This window comes from Mustelus asterias, chromosome 4, assembly GCF_964213995.1.
Source record: "Mustelus asterias chromosome 4, sMusAst1.hap1.1, whole genome shotgun sequence".
Taxonomy (NCBI): domain Eukaryota; kingdom Metazoa; phylum Chordata; class Chondrichthyes; order Carcharhiniformes; family Triakidae; genus Mustelus; species Mustelus asterias.
The window spans coordinates 68,007,372-68,025,935 of NC_135804.1; the positions used below are offsets into that span (position 1 = coordinate 68,007,372).

Sequence of the window (18,564 nt, forward strand, 5' to 3'; positions counted from 1 at the left end):
AGATGAATTTCTGAGATGGTTGCCATGCGTACAGAATGGCATTGGGTTACGCCGTGGCAGCAAGGGGAGGGACATGGGCAGTAATTAGATTGGAATGTTGCATTTATATATCAGACAGAAAACATAACTAGTCTGGTTGTACACATCAAGAAGGAGGTGAAGAAACTCAAAGACCCTGAACAATTCATCTTTGGTGGTTGGCTCTCAAGCTGGATAGGTTATTTGGGTACATCGATCCTGTAAGGGATTATATTATTTTTTATTGTGAAACAAGTGTCAGCAGTAATTGCATATTTGATCAGGACTGTCTAAGTCCATAGAAAGCACAACAGCAGTGATGGCAGTCAGAATAAGCAAGAGTAGACCCCAGTAACCAACTTGTTCTTTAAGGACCAAGGCTAGTTACTAAGATCATCTTGTGTAGTGGCCTTACTTGGTCTTTGACCAACAGCCAAGAGGGGGGACTGATGTAAGTGGGCTCAATTAGGCTAATTTAAAAAAAACACATGGTTTGAGAACACTAACACCATACTGACTTAAGAGTGAATGATCTTAGACGAGAGAAAGCGCTGACAAGAGACTGTCAATTAAAGAGAGACCCAACTGAATGACAAATATCTCCCATTTAAAACATGTATTTTTTAATTTATAAAGTGGATGCAATTTGCTTTTAGTATACATTTTGTGAAACTTCATCAACAGCAAGATACAGCAGTGCTTGGTGGGATGAGGCAGCAAGACAGTGCTTGCATTCTGTAGGACAATAGTTTTGCTGAATGTGGCGACTTTATCAGCAGTTGTTAGGAACAAAATGGCTACAAATGCCCGCTTTATGAACAGAAACTATTCAGCTCAAAACTGGTAACATAGGTGCAAGGCAGACATAAGGATTTTCTCAGGGTCAGAAGAGTGCCACGTGGGTTAGAGTCTGTGGGACTCATTCTCTATTTCACTACCCAGGGTAACTGAGCGAGGTCACATTCGAAATTAAGGACAAATGAGATCCCTTGAGTTCAGTGTGTCAATTGTTATTGACTGGAGTTGGTGATACGGATGATTAGTGACTGATTTGTGTTAATGTTTGCTGGATTATGCCACGATGGCACAGTGGTTAGCACTGCTGCCTCACAGCGCCAGGGACCGGGTTCAATTCCCGGCTTGGGCCACTGTCTGTGTTGCGTTTGCACGGTCTTCGTTCGTTTCCTCCGGGTGCTCCGGTTTCCTCCCACACTCTGACAGACGTGCTGGTTAGGTGCATTGACCCGAACAGCGCTGGAATGTGGCGACACGGGGAATTCCACAATAACTTCATTGCAGTGTTAATGTAAGCCTTACTTGTGACTAATAAATAAACTTTACTTTACTTTCCAGGAAAGGCGGGAAAATTGATTTTGAAAATGTTGGGCCAATTCATCTAACCTGCACATATTTTGACAGTGGGAAGAAACACGAGCACGTGGAGGAAGGCATGCAGACAGGGGGCGGGGGGGGGGGGGGCGGCGCGGGGTGGGGGGAAGGGGTAAGGGGTTGGGGAGACGGTGTGGAGGGGGGGATTGTGCAAACTCCAGAGAGTCACCCAAAGCGGGAATTGAAGCCGGGTCCCTGGAGCTGCGGGGGAATATTCCTTGTCTTCCAGCTGTCGCCAAGGAGGATTTGAAAATTACTGTCGATGCCCCACATATCTCCTCACCTGCCTCCCTCAACAACCTGTGATGCATATCATCCATGCCTGCAGTTGTGCTCACTTTTAAGGCCGTTAAGCATGCTAGTACCTTCTTGCTTTATGTTAATTTTCTTTAAAATTTCATAGTCTTCCACTCTGATGCCTACTACTGCGTCCTCTTTTTCCATTGTGAAGATCGTTGCAATGTTATTGAGGACTGTATCCACAACTTCCGGGTCATCCTACAGATTTCCTATATGGCCTCTAATTGACCCTATGGTTTTCCTCATATTATTTGGTACTTAATTTATTTAAAGTATATTTAGATGACCTGCATTCGAGTTCCTGATTTGGAGTCTGCCTGAATCTGCCAATTAGGGAGTGGTTGTGCCGTGCTATTGATTGACATATTCAGAGAAGCACAAATTCACGATAAATATCTCTAAAATGGAAAATATGGCATATTAGCGAATACTAATATGAAATATTTCCTGTCAGTTGTCCCTGAGGTTAGCAACGAAGGGTTTTCCTACAAAATTGAGGTTACTTTGGAAATCTTGAAAACATATTTTTCCCGTCATAATCTCATCTCTTTAATATCTTTAATTCTCTCTCTTTTTCCGCACCTCTCCCTTGTTCAATTTTAGGTTTCATATTTCTTTTTTTTAGGTGCAGACGTTCACGTTGAATTACAGCTCCAAATTAAATTATAGGTCTGCGTGCGGATTGGTCAACCTGCTCGTTAAATTTCTGTTGCACAGTAAAATACGGATGTTGACATTTGAAAAACAGCCATACAGTTTAACACCTAAGTGCCTTAACGTTGGTCGTACAGGCTCTGCAACCTCAACGACTTCAACTTTGAAAACAGAATCGGAGCCGTTTTCATTCCATTTTCCAACGTACAAACTGATAATGAAAACTAAACTGGAAGTTCTGTTCGTCATTTCTAAAGCGGTATGCCAGAATTAGCAGATAAACATAATCTAAGATTTTGAGCACGTAAATAAAGAAACAGAAAACGAACATTTTTTTGAACGTAACAAAACGAATTCACTGCGTTTAAAACATATAAACATACCGTTTCTGCAGAAGGAGGCGATACATCTCCAGCTGTCACTATGCATTGGAAATAAAAAATCGAAACGAAATTGTCAGGTTGTTTGTTTTACAGAGCAGGTGAGAATACAGTTTGCATCTTTGAAGTAACATACGGTTCCGAATTCTCCCATAGCGCTCGCCACTGGAATTTCAGCGGGCGGTGGGGGTAGTGGGGGGCGGGGTGGGGGGGGGGGGGGGGGGGAGAGTGGGGAGTGCTGGACGATGTTAACGTCCATTGAAGCCGGGAAGGAATCTCCGGTTTTTAGGCGAGCGCAGCCGGAGATCTGACATTATAAATGTACATAAATATAATTGTGCACGCACTATTCAAATACTCAACTCGCGTCAAATTTCGACATGCATTTTAACATTTTAAACGTAAATTGCTAAATCTGTTCTTACCTTTGCAAGTCCGTAACGCGCATTGCTTCCCGATGATGGTCACAAGCACAAGACAGACGAGCCCACTGACGACGCACCCAGCTGTCAACAGTACAAATTTAATGCCGGTATCTGCAAGATTAATGAATGTTACTGAGAGGAATCTTCATATAGGAATAGGGAAAAAAATAACTCCAAAAGGATGACAAAATAACTGCACAAAAAATATTTTATTAGCTTCCTCCTTTCAGTGCAACTGTGATTTGATTCGATATATTGTTGTCACATATATTAGTATACAGTGAAAAGTATTGTTTCTTGCGCGCTATACAGGCAATGAATACCGTTCATTGAGAAGGAAAAGTGAGAGGGCATGGAATCCAAGGGGCTGCTGCCCTGTGGATCCAGAACTAGCTGGCCCAAAGGAGGCAGAGAGTGGGTATAGATGGGTATTTTTCTAAATGGAGGTCGGTCACGAGTGGTATGCCCCAGGGATCAGTTCTGGGACCCTTGCTGTTTGTCATTTTCATAAATGACCTGGATGAGGAAGTGGAGGGATGGGTTGGTAAGTTTGCCCACGACATGTCAGAAGTTACAGAGGGATAGATAGGATGCAAGACTGGGCGGAGAAGTGGCAGATGGACTTCAACCCAGATAAATGCGTAGTGGTCCATTTTGGCAGGTCAAATGGGATGAAGGAGTACAATATTAAGGGACAGACTCTTAGTACGGTAGAGGATCAGAAGGACCTTGGGGTCCGGCTCCATAGGACTCTAAAATTGGCCCCGCAGGTGGAGGAGGTGGTTAGGAAGGCGTATGGTGTGCTGGCCTTTATCAATCGAGGGATTGAGTTTAGGAGTCCGGGGATAATGATGCAGCTATATAAGACCCCCGTCAGACCCCACTTAGAGTACTGTGCTCAGTTCTGGCCGCCTCATTACAGGAAGGATGTGGAAAAGATTGAAATGGTGCAGAGGAGATTTACAAGGATGTTGCCTGGATTGAGTGGCATGCGTTATGAGGATAGGCTGAGGGAGCTCGGTCATTTCCCCTTGGAGAGACATAGGATGAGAGGAGACCTAATAGAGGTATATAAGATGTTGAGAGGCATAGGTCGGGTGGACTCTCAGAGGCTTTTTCCCAAGGTGGAAATGGCTGCTACGACAGGTTTAAGTTGCTGGGGGGGTAGGTACAGGGGAAATGTTTGGGGGGACGTTTTTTACACAGAGGGTGGCGGGCGGATGAAATTGGCTGCGGTCAGTGGTGGTGGAGGCAAACTCAATAGGTTCTTTTAAGAGACTCCTGGATGAGTACATGGGACTTAATAGGATGGAGGGTTATAGGTAGGCCTAGAAGGTAGGGATATTTTCGGCACAACTTGTGGGGCCGAACGGCCGGTTTTGTGCTGTAGTTTTTCTATGCTTCTATGTTTCGAAGGAAAGGAGAGAATGCAGAATGTAATGTTACAGTCATAGCTACGGTGCAGAGAAAGATCAACGTAATGCGAGGTAGGTCCATTCAAAAGTCTGATGGTAGCAGGGGAAAAACTGTTCTTGAGGCGGTTGGCACGTTAAATCGGACTTTGGTATCTGTTTCCCGACAGAAGAAGGTGAAAGAGAGTATGTCGGGGGTCCGTGGGATCATTGATTATGCTAACTGCTTCTCCGAGGCAGCAGAAAGTGTAGACAGTGCCCATGGATGGGAGGCAGGTTTGATTGGTGGACTGGGCTTCATTCACATCCCTTTGTAGTTTCTTGCGGTCTTGGGCAGAGCAGGAGCCATAGCAAGTTGCGATACAATCAGAAAGAATGTTTTCTAAGGTGCATCTGCAGATGTTGGTGAGAGTTGTTGCAGACATGACCAATTTTCTTTTTCTGCTGAGAAAGTCGAGGCGTTGTTGGGCTTTCCTATCTATAGCGTCCGCTTGGAGGAACCAGGATAGTTTGTTGATGATCTGGACACCTAAAAACGTGAGGCTCTCCACTATTTCTACTTTGTCTCCATTGATGCAGACAGGGGCATGCCCTCCACTACGCTTTCTGAAGCTGATGACTTTCTCTTTCGTTTTGTTGACATTGAGTAAGAGATTATTGTGGTCACCCAGTTCACCAGATTATCTATCTCTTTCCTGCACAATGTCTCGTCATTAATGAGATCCAGCCCACAACCGTGGTGTCATCAGCAAACTTGAAAACCGAGTTGGATGGGAATTTGTCCATACAGTCAAAGGTGAATAAGGAATATAGTAAGGGGCTGATGCCATAGCCTTGCGGGAGCACCGATGTTGAGGATGATCACGGAGGAGGTGTTATTGCCTATCCTTACTGATTACGGTCGGTGGTTTAGGAAGTCAAGGATCCAGTCGCAGAGAATGGAGCCGAGCCCTAGGCCATGAAGTTTAGAGATGAACCTCGGAGGAACAATCGTGTTAAAGGCTGAGCTGCCGTCTATGAATAAGAGTCTGACATAGATGTCTTTGTTTTCTAGGTGTTCTAGGGTTGAGTATAGGGCCAGGGAGAGTTTTGAATCGTTGTGATGATAATTTAACTTAGGCACTTAGAATCTCGCATGTGATCAAAAGTACAACACAATATATTTTAAAGATGTTAATCTTGGCTTTCTATCTGTGTTGTTGGTTGACTTGTGTTCGATCTGTGTGATTTGCTTTCAGCCATAAAGTTGAACATCACTTTTGTATATCAGCCACCGAACACAAACTTAGTCTGACATGGATTTGATTGGCCGCAACTCTGAAGCCACATAGTAGGCAGCTCAAAATTAGTCTTGCAAACCAATCGGAGATATCTATTCACTATGCATTTATGAGAAGTGACCCGAGTAGATTTACCTGAGTTCGAGGGTAGCGGGCGCATTGCGGCACAGGACCCAAGAGCGCACATTCTTAATAGCAATAGTGGCGCGGTTCAGGGTTATTGATATGTACTGGAAGCAATAGAATACGAAAGCACATCTTAGGGTACAGACCTTGCAGAAACCAGAGGGGCTGTAATTAATGCAAGTGGGAACATTTCAAAACTGCTGCCGACTTAAGCGATTTAGAGTCAAAGAGAAACACAGGATATCTGAGAAACATAGAACGCTGTACGGATAGGGCAACAGGACGGAAGACAATCAGATAACAGGTCACTGAAATATTACAGTAATTTGAAATAGATTTCAAAATTTTACTTTTAAAAGGGGGATTGGTGTGCTTGAAGAAGAAACGGTGTTCACCGCTTGCACTTTGTGGAGACGAAGCTCAAAGAATACACTGGGAAAAACCGACCAGTGTTACTGAGAACCGTGGCTCAATACTGAACACCAGCATCGGGAGATTGTGGCGTAATCGTATGGTCACTCGACTCGTAACCCGGGTAAAGCTCTGGAGACAAGCTTCAAAACCTACCACAGTAAATAGTGCAAGTTTAATTCAATCATTTGCAATCTTCATATAAAAGTGTAATGCCCACTGAGAAACTATTGTTGAGTGTCGTACCAACAGAGCGTTCTTTAGGAAAATAAAATCTGTCCCAATACATCCGTGCAAAAAGTAAACCTGAAGCTATTACAATCATCTTAATTGAAAAGTTGTCGAGTGGAGTATCCATTTCGCCCTGCTCCTGACGTCGCCATGGATTACGCATTCGATTCATAGAAACATAGAAAACTACAAAACAGGCCCTTCGGCCCCACAAGTTGTGCCGAAAATATCCCTACGTGTTAGGCCTATCAATAACCCTCCATCCTATTAAGTCCCATGTACTCATCCAGGAGTCTCTTAAAAGACCCTATTGAGTTTGCCTCCACCACCACTGATGGCAACCGATTCCATTCGCCCACCACCCTCTGTGTGAAAAGCTTCCCCCTAACATTTCCCCTGTACCTACCCCCCAGCAACTTAAACCTGTGTCCTCTCGTAGCAGCCATTTCCACCCTGGGAAAATGCCTCTCAGAGCCCACCCGATTTATGACTCTCAACATCCTCTATACCTCTATTAGGTCTCCTCTCATCCTACGTCTCTCCAAGGAGAAAAGACCGACGTCCCTCAGCCTATCTTCATAAGGCATGCCACGCAATCCAGGCAACATCCTTGTAAACTCCTCTGCACCCTTTGAATCTTTTCCACATCCTTCCTGTAATGAGGCGGCCAGAATTGAGCACAGGACTCCAAGTGGGGTCTGACGGGGGTCTTATATAGCTGCATCATTATCCCCGGACTCCTAAACTCAATCCCTCGATTGATAAAGGCCAGCACATCATACGCCTTCTTAACCACCTCCTCCACCTGCGGGGCCGATTTTAGAGCCCTATGGAGCCGGACCCCAAGGTCCTTCTGATCCTCTACCGTACTATGAGTCTTTCCCTTAATATTGTACTCCTTCATCCCACTTGACCTGCCAAAATGGACCACTATGCATTTATCTGGGTTGAAGTCCATCTGCCACTTCTCCGCCCAGTCTTGCATCCTATCTATGTCCCTCTGTAACTTCTGACATCCCTCCAGACTATCCACAACCCCACCAACCTTGGTGTCATCGGCAAACTTACCAACCCATCCCTCCACTTCCTCATCCAGGTTATTTATGAAAATGACAAACAGCAAGTGTCCCAGAACTGATCCCTGGGGCACACCACTGGTGACTGACCTCCATTTAGAAAAAGACCCATCTGTACCCACTCTCTGCCTCCTCTGGGCAAGCCAGTTCTGGATCCACAGGGCAGCAGCCATTTGGATCCCATGCCCTCTCACTTTTTCTAGAAGCTTTGCATGTGGAACCTTATCGAACGCATTGCTAAAATCCATATAAACCACATCTACCGCTTTCCCTTCGTCATTGTGTTTAGTCACATTTTCGAAGAACTCCACCAGGCTCGTAAGGCACGATCTGCCTTTGACAAAGCCATACTGAGTATTGTTGAGCATACTAAACCTCTCTAAATGCTCATAAATCGTTTCCCTCAGGATCTTCTCCATCAGCTTACCAACCACTGAGTTTAGACTCAGCGGTCAGTAATTTCCTGGGCTATCCCTATTCCCCTTCTTGAAAATAGGAACCACATCGTCAATCCTCCAATCCTCCGGCACCTCTCCCGTCTCCATCGACGACGCAAAGATCATCGCGAGAGGTTCTGCAATCTCTTCCCTCGTCTCCCACAGTAACCTGGGGTACATCCGATCCGTACCCTGCGACTTATCTACCCTGATGCCATTCAAAGATTCCAGCACGACCTCTTTGTTAAAGTCCACATACTCAATCTTTTCGGTCCACCGCAAGTCCACAGTACATCCACCCATGTCCTTCTCCTCTGTGAAAACCGAGGCAAAAAACTCATTGAGCACCTCTGCCATTTCTACTGGTTCTGTACAGATTTTCCCGCCTTCACCTTTTATAGGCCCTATTCCCTCACGTCTCATCCTTTTACTTTTCACATATTTATAGAACGCCTTAGGGTTTTCCTTTATTCTACTTGGCAAGGCCTTCTCGTGACCACTTCTGGTTCTCCTAATTTCCTTCTTCAGTCCCTTCCTACAAGTCGTATACTCATCTAGATTCCTATCTTCGCCAAGCTCTCTGAACCTTTTGTACTCTTTCCTTTTCTTCTCGACTAAGTCCCGCACACCTTTCGTGCACCACGGTTCCTTTAACCTCCCAACTCCTCCCTGTCTGCTCAGAACATTGTCCTGTAGAACCCTCGAAAGACATTTCTTGAATAACTGCCACCTCTCTTCATTAGATTTCCCCGAGAATACCTCCTTCCAATTTACTCCTCTAATTTGTTGCCTTATGTCTTCATATTTCCCCTTACTCCATACAAACACTTTCCTAGCTTGCTTGATCCTCTCTTCTTCCAATGCAATCATAAAGGAGATAGAGTTATGATCGCTATCCCCAAGATGCTCTCCCAATGAGAGATATGACACTTGTCCAGGTTCATTGCTCAGTATCAGATCAAGTACAGCCTCTCCTCTTGGAGGCTTGTCCACATGCTGTGTCAGGAAACCCTCCTGAACACACCTAACGAACTCCTCCCCATCCAATCCCCTTACCCTAGGGATATTCCAATCTATGTTTGGGAAATTAAAGTCTCCCATCACAACAACTCTGCTATTATTGCACCTCTCCAGGATCTGTTTCCCTATCTGCTCCTCCACCTTCCTGTCACTATTGGGCGGCCTATAGAAAACTCCCAGCAAAGTGATCGACCCCTTCCCACTCCAAACTTCCACCCAAAGAGACTCTGTAGACAATCCCTCCACAGCATACACCTTCTATACAGCTGTGACACTATTCCTGATCAGCAGTGCCACTCCACCCACTCTCTTGCCTCCCTCCCTGTCCTTCCTGAAACATCTGAATCCCGGCAACTGTAGTATCCAGTCCTGTCCCTGAGACATCCAAGTCTCTGTAATGGCCACCACATCACACTTCCAGGCATCGATCCACGCTCTGAGCTCATCCCTTTTATTAACTATACTCCTGGCATTAATGTAAACACATCTCAATCCTTTGGTCTGAGCTCTCCCCTTCTCTAAGCCCGTCCATCTCCCTCTTGCACCGTCTATAACCCTTCTCTGTTTGCGAGCAAACTTCCTCACTCCCAGTCACCTTATCTCGATCCCGTCTCCCCAACTTATCTCGTTTAAACTCTCCACAGTCGCCTTAGCCAACATTCCCGCCAGGATATTGGTCCCCCTGGGATTCAAGTGCCACCCATTTTTGTGTACAGGTCACACCTGCCCCTAAAGAGGTCCCAATGATCCAGGAACCTGAACCCCTGCCCCCTGCACCAGTCACTCAGCCACACATTCATCCTCCACCTCACTCCATTACTGCCCTCACCCTCCCGTGGCACAGGCAGCAATCCTGAGATTACTACCTTTGCTTTCCTCCTTCTCAGCTGTCTCCCTAATTCCCTATACTCTCTTTTCATGACCCCTTCCCCCTTCCTTCCCACATCAGCGGTACCAATATGTACCGCTACCTCTGTCTCCTCTCCCTCCCCACTCAGGATTTCCGGGAGTCAACCAGCGACATCCTGGATCCCGGCCCCAGGGAGGCAGACCACCATCCGAGACTCCCGCCTGCCTCCGCAAAAACGCGTGTCCGACACCCTTACTGTCGAGTCCCTGATTAACACTGCCTTCCTCCTCTTTTCCTTAGCCCTCTGAGTTCCAGGGCCGGACTCCACTCCGGAGACACGGCCACTGCTGCTTCCCCCAGGTGGGCTGTCCCCCCAGCAGTACTCAGGCAGGAGTACTTGTTGTGTAGGGGCACATCCACCGGGGTGCTCTCAATCACCCGAGCTTTACCCTTCCTGGCCATCACCCACTTGGCCTCCACCCGTGGCCCTGGTGTGACCTCCTGATGATAGCTCCTGTCTATCATCTCCTCATTCTCTCTTAACAGCCTAAGAACCTCGAGCTGCAGTTCCAGCTCCTTAACACGGCCCCTCATGAACCGCAGCTCAACACACCCCTCACAGCTGTGGATGTCCGGGAGGCCAGGTGCCTCCAGGTCCTCCCACATCCTACACTGATAACAAAACACTGGCCTTACACTCATATTTGCCCCTTTATACCAAGGTACACAGAGAAAAGTAAATAAGAATGAAAGAACTCACCCCTGCTCGCCCTGTCCCACGAAGCCCTGTGAGCCAAAGCCCTTATAGCTCACACTCTGCTTCCCACTCACTCCCCTGCCCGCTCCCGACGCTGCCCACTGTTTACTACAGCCGACCTTTTCTACTTCGCGCGCTTAAAAAAACCCTTCCCAGACTCCTTAGCAGCTCACTTCCGGTTTTCAGTTTAAAAAATAAGAAAAATACTACTGCAAAAATAAAGGCAAAAAAACAACACTAACTGACTAAATAAATCAATAAATCTCTCACCAGCACTCCTGCCACAAATCACTCCCTCTCTGCTTCCTCCAGTGGAACAATGAGGGTGATCCTCCCGGTTCACTGACTTTTAAAGTTTAAAAAAAACCTTCCCAGACTCCTTCGCAGCCCACTTCCGGTTTTCAGTTTAAAATTAAGAAAAATACTACTACAAAAATAAAGGCAAAAAAACCACACTAACTGACGAAATAAATAAATCTCTCACCAGCACTCCTGCCACAAATCACTCCATCTCTGCTTGCTCCAGTAGAACAATGAGGGTGATCCTCTCAGGTAATTGACTTTTAAAGTTAAAAAACCCTTCCCAGACTCCTTCGCAGCCCACTTCCGGTTTTCAGTTTAAAATTAAGAAAAAGTCCCTTCAGATAATATCAACACAGACTGAGGACAATGGATGCTGCGAATGCTCGGTGTCTGAGAATATTCCAGCAATACTACTGAAAATATGTACTCCAAAACGTGGTTACGCCATAGACAACCCTGTTTTAGTACAGCTTCAGCAAGGGAATCCACTCAAATGTGCAAAATTGCCCAGGTTTCCTATACGTACAATGAAGGAGGAATCCATCCTGCATATTTGCTCCCCGTCCGTCTAATCTCCGTCTGAAATGATGAGATGGGTGATCAACTAAGCGTCACGATCTTCACAATATCCTGATCACTGATGGGTTGTTTGCGTTTCTCCATTGGCACTCAGCTGCTGACGGCATAATGTTGGTTCAAACACGGACCAAAGGGCGTACTCAACGGAGGAGGTAGCAGTCACTCCCTGTTAGCATTTGATTGAGTGTACTATGAAGGAGTCCCAGCAAAAGAGGAATCATAGGACACCAATGGAATTAAATTCCCTTTTGTTGAAATCATATCTTGCACAAACGTCAATGGCACTGCTAGTTGGTGGTCAATCAATTCAGTTCCAGGACATTACCACAAGAGTCCCTCAGCATAGTTCCTAGGAATTGTTAATTTTAGTTTCTTCAGCAGCGTCATTCATTCTCATGTTATGTGAGAAGTAAGGATTTACTCTAATTGTGCAATTTTTGGTGGCCGTGTTGAATCCTCCGACACTGAAGAGATCACGCCCAAATATTAAGTATTCACGCCACACAGGTGCTAAGCAATGACGATTGCGAGCAAGGAACCAACTAACTGTCGTGCCTCGACATTCAAAGGCATTATCATTGAAGACTGCCCCACTACCCACACCCTGGAGGAAATAATTGACCATAACCTGAACTGGATATGTCACATAAATACCTTAGCTGGAAAAGCAGGCCTGAACTTCGGAATACAGCAGCAAATGACTGGCCCCATGCCTCCCCAAACACTGTCCACCACAATTCGGCATAAATTCGGCGGAATAATTTCCACTTGCCTGGGTGAGTGCAGCTATCACCACGTTCAGGAAGGTGGACAGGATCCGGGACGAAACAGCCAGTTTGCGTCACGTGAATTTACTCCCGCAACCACTGAAGTACTGTGGCAGGCATGCGTACCCTTTGAAGGGTGTACTACAGGAACTCAGCACACCTCCTATGTCAGCGCATTCGAAACCTGACTGCTTCCAACGAAAAGTACAGGACAGCAGATACAGGGGAACACGCCCACATGGTGGTTCCCCTAAAAACCACTCAATACCCGTGCTGCAAGTATATCAGCATTATTTCACTAATCCTGGGTCAAAACCCTTGCAGACAGACGCTGCCAGCACGTTGGGTGCACCTTGCGACTCATAGATTGCTCTAGTTCAAGAAAGCAACACATTACCACGTTGTGCAGCACAATTGTGGATGGTCGATGAATGCTACCATGTCCAGCATCACATGAATTGGTTAAAATCGAATTATCAGAGTTAATGAGGCCGTGCAAGAAAATATTTAGAAGATCATTCCCAACAGGGAAGTTATAAATATCTGAAGGGCGGGGCGGCAGTAGAAAGGGGTTGAGGTGTTGAGGGTGGGATGTTGTTAAGAGTTCGTTCTTCCTTTAGAATCGATTAAGACTGTGAAGCGTACAACTGGAAGTATTTGAAATTATGAACTGCGGTGACACGTGAGATGTATTGTAGAGGTTCCAAACGCAGGGTTTGCGAATCCTTTGGCTGTGCGATCATTAGGAACTGATAGCTTTTTTCGAAAAGATCATATAAAAATATTGAGGACGTGATATTCAATGCCAAGTGAGCCGGTAAAGATGAAAATCACAAGTGAACTCAATTGGATAGGTGGACATAAGATAAGGAACAATAACTACAGATATGTCCACAGAACGAGATGAATCAAACGGAGTATAGTGGGCTTGGGGGGAAGGGAGGGGGGAGGGGTGGAACCGCAAAGGCGCTGCGTACTCAAAACAAAATTTCCTGCCATTATTGAGATGTAATATTGATTTTTTTCAATTGGGCATTATTTGTTGGCACTTTGATATGCAAGTACTGTGAATATTTTTATATTTCTAAGTTGCAAAATAATGCAATTGGAAATGAGATCTGCATACTATTTTAAGGTGCTTGGAAATCATTTGGGTAGTTATTGTTAGTTCACCGTGACACAATTTTAATTGCATCAGAAGAACAAATTACTGTCTGAACTCATTTTGAATTTGCTTCCAAGATCTGACCTGAAAAGGAAACAGAGACTTGCAAAACAATTGGAGGCAAGAAGCTTTTCACACCTACATTTCCCTTGATATATACCGTATTATCTGACGGCCTTCGGATTTTACCGTTTCAGAATTGTTGGAAGGTGAAACGTCCATGTGCTCTTCTCGGAGCTGCGGCAGAACAGCTATTGCCTTTGACTTGACAAAGAAGACTGAAAAGATGGTGACAGTGTAACGTGGATAATTTTAAACATTGTGGCCTCAATGCATCTCTGGTTTCACTAAGCTTACAGTGTTACCAAAAGAGAAATTAACTGCACCTGTCAATTAAAGTCGAACTGCCAAACAATCAGCGCCCTTTTCTCTGGCTGCTTCAATTATGAATTCCATTAAAATTTGGCTTTCGTGCAGCTTTCCGAATGAGTGCAAGGGGAAAAGGTTCGCAAAAAATAATCTTTTTTTAAGGAATACGAAATGAAATCTGAAGGAACAAAATACGCTTGTAATAGCTCAGTTGAAGATCATAGGAGTGGTCTGAGTCATTGCGGTCATTCAAGTCTATTTGGCCATTCAATAAGACCTTGGCTGTTCTCATTGTAACATATCCAACATATCAATTCACCCATTTTATTATCAAGGACCTATCTACCTGTGCTCAAGTATACTTGGATAAGTTGTTTCTACTGCCTTTAGAGGAAGAATGTTCCAAAGGCTCAGAACATTCTGAGATAAGCATTTGCTTTCTTGACCATCTTAAGTGGACTCCCCATTGCCTTTCAACAGTAATGCTTTTTCTTGATTCTCCCACGAGGGGAAACATCCTCTCCACATCCATCATGTCGATGCCCCACCGGATCTTATGCATTTCGGTGAAATCTCCTCCTGCTCTTCTAATCTCCATTGCATGCAATTCTAGCCTCCCCCAACATTCATCATATGACAACCCACCCATCCCAGGTTTAATTCTGGTTAACCTCCTCTGAACTGCGTCCAGCGTATTTTGATCTTGTGCTAAGAATGGAGACGAATACTGCACACCGTGCTGAAAAGGTTGTCTCACCAGTGTCCCTGTACAACCGAAGAATATTCAATTGTATATTCAATTCCCCTGGCAATAAACTATAACTTCTTGTTAGGTTCCGCAATCACTTGCTTCAACAGCATATTATGCCTTGCGATTGATAAATGAGGGCCGACAGATCAATCTGACTCTCCGAACACTGAAATGCCCAACTTTTTGCAGCTTCTTCTTTTTTCACCATTTACTTCCCAATATATCTTTGTGACATCATCCAGTTTAGCAAAAATGTCTTTGATCCCTTCATGTAAGTCATTCATATACATTCGTGTGTTTCCTCCGGCTGCTCTAGTTTCCTCACACAGTACAACGTTGTGCAATTTAGGTGGACTCGTCATGCTAAATTCGCCCTTAGTATCCAATGATGTGTTATTTGGGGCGGGCGGTGGGGGGGGGGGGGGGGCGGGGGGGGGCGTTAATCGGGTAAATACAATAGATTATGGGTATAGGACATGGGAAAGATGCTCTGTCGGGAGCTAGTGCAGGTTCAATGGATCACACAGCCTCCTCCTCTGCTTTAGGTATTTTATGATTCTATGAAGTTGAGTCCCCTGCACTTATCCCTGTGGTACGCCACTGGTTGCATCATACCAATCACAAAATGACCATTATATTCTCATTCAAACTTTCCTGTTATCAAACTACTCCTTTGTCCACAACATCGTAAATTTAGTTATCCACAATGAAATGTGGTATGACAACTTGGCACGATTCTTGTGGAAATCAAATAAACTACTTTCACATGATGTCCTTCACCCACAGCACACGTTATTCGTTCAAAGTGCTCCAACCCGTTGATTAAACACGATTTTCCTCCCCTCGGATCGTGTTGGCTTTGCCTGCTTGACTTTTTTCCCAAGCTCCTTGCCATGGCATCTTTATTAATCCCTTTTAACCTATCCCTAAGGCAGATATTAAGATAACTGGCATGACGTTTCCTGCTTTCTGTCGTCCTCCCCTCTTCAATACAAGGTGCTTTGTGGAATTTTCTATTCTAATGGAACCATGAGGGCAGCCTGGTGGCACAGTGTGAAGGACTGCTCCCTCACCGCGCCAGGGCCCTGGGTTTGATTCCCAGCTTGGGTCACTCTCTGCGCGGAGGCTGCACATTCTACTCGTGTCTGTGTGGGTTAGCTCCGGGTGCTCTGGTTTCCTCCCACAGTTCAAAAGACGTGATGGTTAGCTTCATTGGCCATGTTATATTCTCCTTCAGTGCAGCCGAACAGGCACCGGAGTATAACGACTGGGCCATTTTCACAGTAACTTCATTGCAGCGTTAATGCAAGCCTATTTGTGACTAAGAGATAAACTTCAAATGTATTCTCCGAATCCAGGGATTTTTGGACAGTTAAAACTAATGGAACAGATCCCACAGTTTGCTAAGTTCGAAGTTCCTGCTCGTTGCAATTTCAAAATTCTGGCGCCAAATAAATTTTTGTTTGGTATTAAATTATTCTCAACACGCATTACACGGTCTTAGACTGGATCTGCATGTGGTACCTTTATTTCAATCAGGTAATTCTGCAGTTCTGAAACAAACACTACTTTACATCCTGCCACCCCATCTCCACTTCTCAGTATATGATCGTATCATATTGCTCTTATACCCATGCCCTTTTTGTTTTTAGAACATACTCTATTTACTTTTTGTGTTAGTTAATCCACATTCCAATCAGCTGACAAGTAATTAGTTTCTCTTTACGTAATGTGTGAATATATTACCAACTCAATATATATGGCCGCCACATTTGAATTTTCACTCAACAGGAAATAAGTACCCCACCAGTATATTCAAGAATTTCATATCTATAAATCATCACGTGGTTCTAATTTTGTTTATCATTCAAAAGAATAAAAATAACTATCTTCTCTGACTCAATAGTTGCAATCCCTCTAAAACTAGTTTCATTTTTACAAGTGTTCCTATGTGTTGTTTATAACATGCAGAAAGTAACTAGGCACAGTTCTTTAAATATGGCATGCGGTTCTGATCAGGGCCGTTCACATGCATTCTGTGTGCCTATCAAGAACTCTTGGAACTCTGGGTTTTGCAATTGCTTTGATGGCCTTTCAAAAGTGTGTTAGCCAGGGATCAGGGTAAGCACACTCCTCTGAGAGTGAAGGGCAAGGCTAGCAGAAGTAAGGAACCCTGGATGACTGGGGATATTGAAGCCCTGGTCAATAAGAGCGAGGAGGCACATGACATGCATAGGCAGCTGGGATCAAGTGAATCTCTTGAAGAGGGTGCAGGAGTAGAGTTAAGAGATAAATCAAGAGGAGAAAAATGGGACAGGAGATTGTTTTGACAGATAAGGCAAAGGACAATCCAAAGAGCTTCTACAAATATATAAAGGGCAAAAGAGTAACATGGGAGAGATTAGGGCCTCTTAAGGATCAACAAGGTCATTTATGTGCGGATCCACTCGGACAGGTGATCCTAAGTTAATATTTGTCATCAGTATTTGCTGTTGAGAGAAACATGGATGTTAGGGAACTTGGGGAAATAAATAGTGATGTCTTGAGGAGTGCACATATTAGAGAGAAAGAGATGCTGGACATCTTAAAGCGCAGCAAGTTCGATAAATCCCCAGGACCTGGTGGAGTGTATCCCAGGACATTGCGGAAGGCCAGGGAGGAAATTGCGGGTCCCCTAGCAAAGATATTTGAATAATCGATAGCCACAGGAGAGGTGCCTGAAGATTGGAGGGTGGCAAATGTTGTGACTTTCTTTAAAAAAGGCTGCAGGGAAAAGCCTGGGAACCATAGGCGAAAGAGCCTCACAATTGTGGTGGGTAAAGTTGTTGGAAGGTATTTTGAGGTCAGGATCTACAGACATTTAGAGATGCAAGGACTGATTAGGAACATCAGCATGGCTTTGTGCGTGGAAAATCATGTCTCACAAATTTGATTGAGTTTTTTGAAGGGGTAACCAAGATGGTAGATGAGGGCAGTGCAGTTGATGTTGCTTACATGGACTTTGGCAAGGCCTTTGAGAAGGTACCACATGGTATGTTGTTGCATAAGGTTAAATCTCACGGGATCCAGGGTGAGGTAGCTAAATTGATAAAAAATTGGCTTGACGGCAGAAGCCAGAGGGTGGTTGTCGAGGGTTGTTTTTCAAATTGGAGGCCTGTGACCAACAGTGTGCCTCGGGGTTCAGTACTGAGTCCACTGTTAATTGTCATTTATATTAATGGTTTGGATGAGAATATAGGAAACATGGTTAGTATTTTTGTAGATGACACCAAGATTGCTGGCATGGTGGACAGGGAAGAAGGTTATGTCATACTGCAACGGGATCTTGATCAAATGATGAATGACAGATGGAGTTTAATTTAGATAAATGAAGATGATGCATTTTGGAAGGCTGAAACAGGGCAGGACTTACTCAGTTAATGGTAGGGCGTTGGGGAGAGTTACAGAGCAAAGAGATCTAGGGGTACAGGTTCATAGCTCCCTGAAAGTGGAGTCACAGGTGGACAGAGTGGTGAAGAAGGCATTCAGCATGCTTGGTTGCATTGCTCAGAACATTGAATATAGGAATTGGGACATCTTGTTGAAGTTGTACAAGACATTGGTAAGGCCACATTTGGAATACTGTGTACAGTTCTGGTCACCCTATTATAGAAAAGATATTATTAAACTAGAAAGAATGCAGAAAGGATTTACTTGGGTGCTACCGGGATTTGATGGTTTGAGTTATAAGGAGAGGCTGGATAGACTGGGATTGTTTTCTCTGGAGCGTGGAATGCTGAGGGGTGGTATTATAGAGGTCTATGAAATAATGAGGGGCATAGATCAGTGAAATAGTCAATATCTTTTCCCAAAGTTAGGGGAGTC

The 18,564-nt window shown here is 44.8% G+C and overlaps 1 protein-coding gene across 1 annotated transcript in view; it reads right to left on the reverse strand.

The window, feature by feature from the left end:
* LOC144492309 (immunoglobulin lambda-1 light chain-like) overlaps nt 1–18,564 on the reverse strand; it is a 35,722-nt gene that overhangs the window by 13,488 nt on the left and 3,670 nt on the right. The window contains exons 4-5 of the mRNA XM_078210300.1: nt 3,167–3,277; nt 2,745–2,782 (exon numbers count right to left, since the gene is read on the reverse strand). Of these exons, the coding sequence (XP_078066426.1) occupies nt 2,745–2,782; nt 3,167–3,277 (149 nt within the window). The remainder of the gene's footprint in view (nt 1–2,744; nt 2,783–3,166; nt 3,278–18,564) is intronic.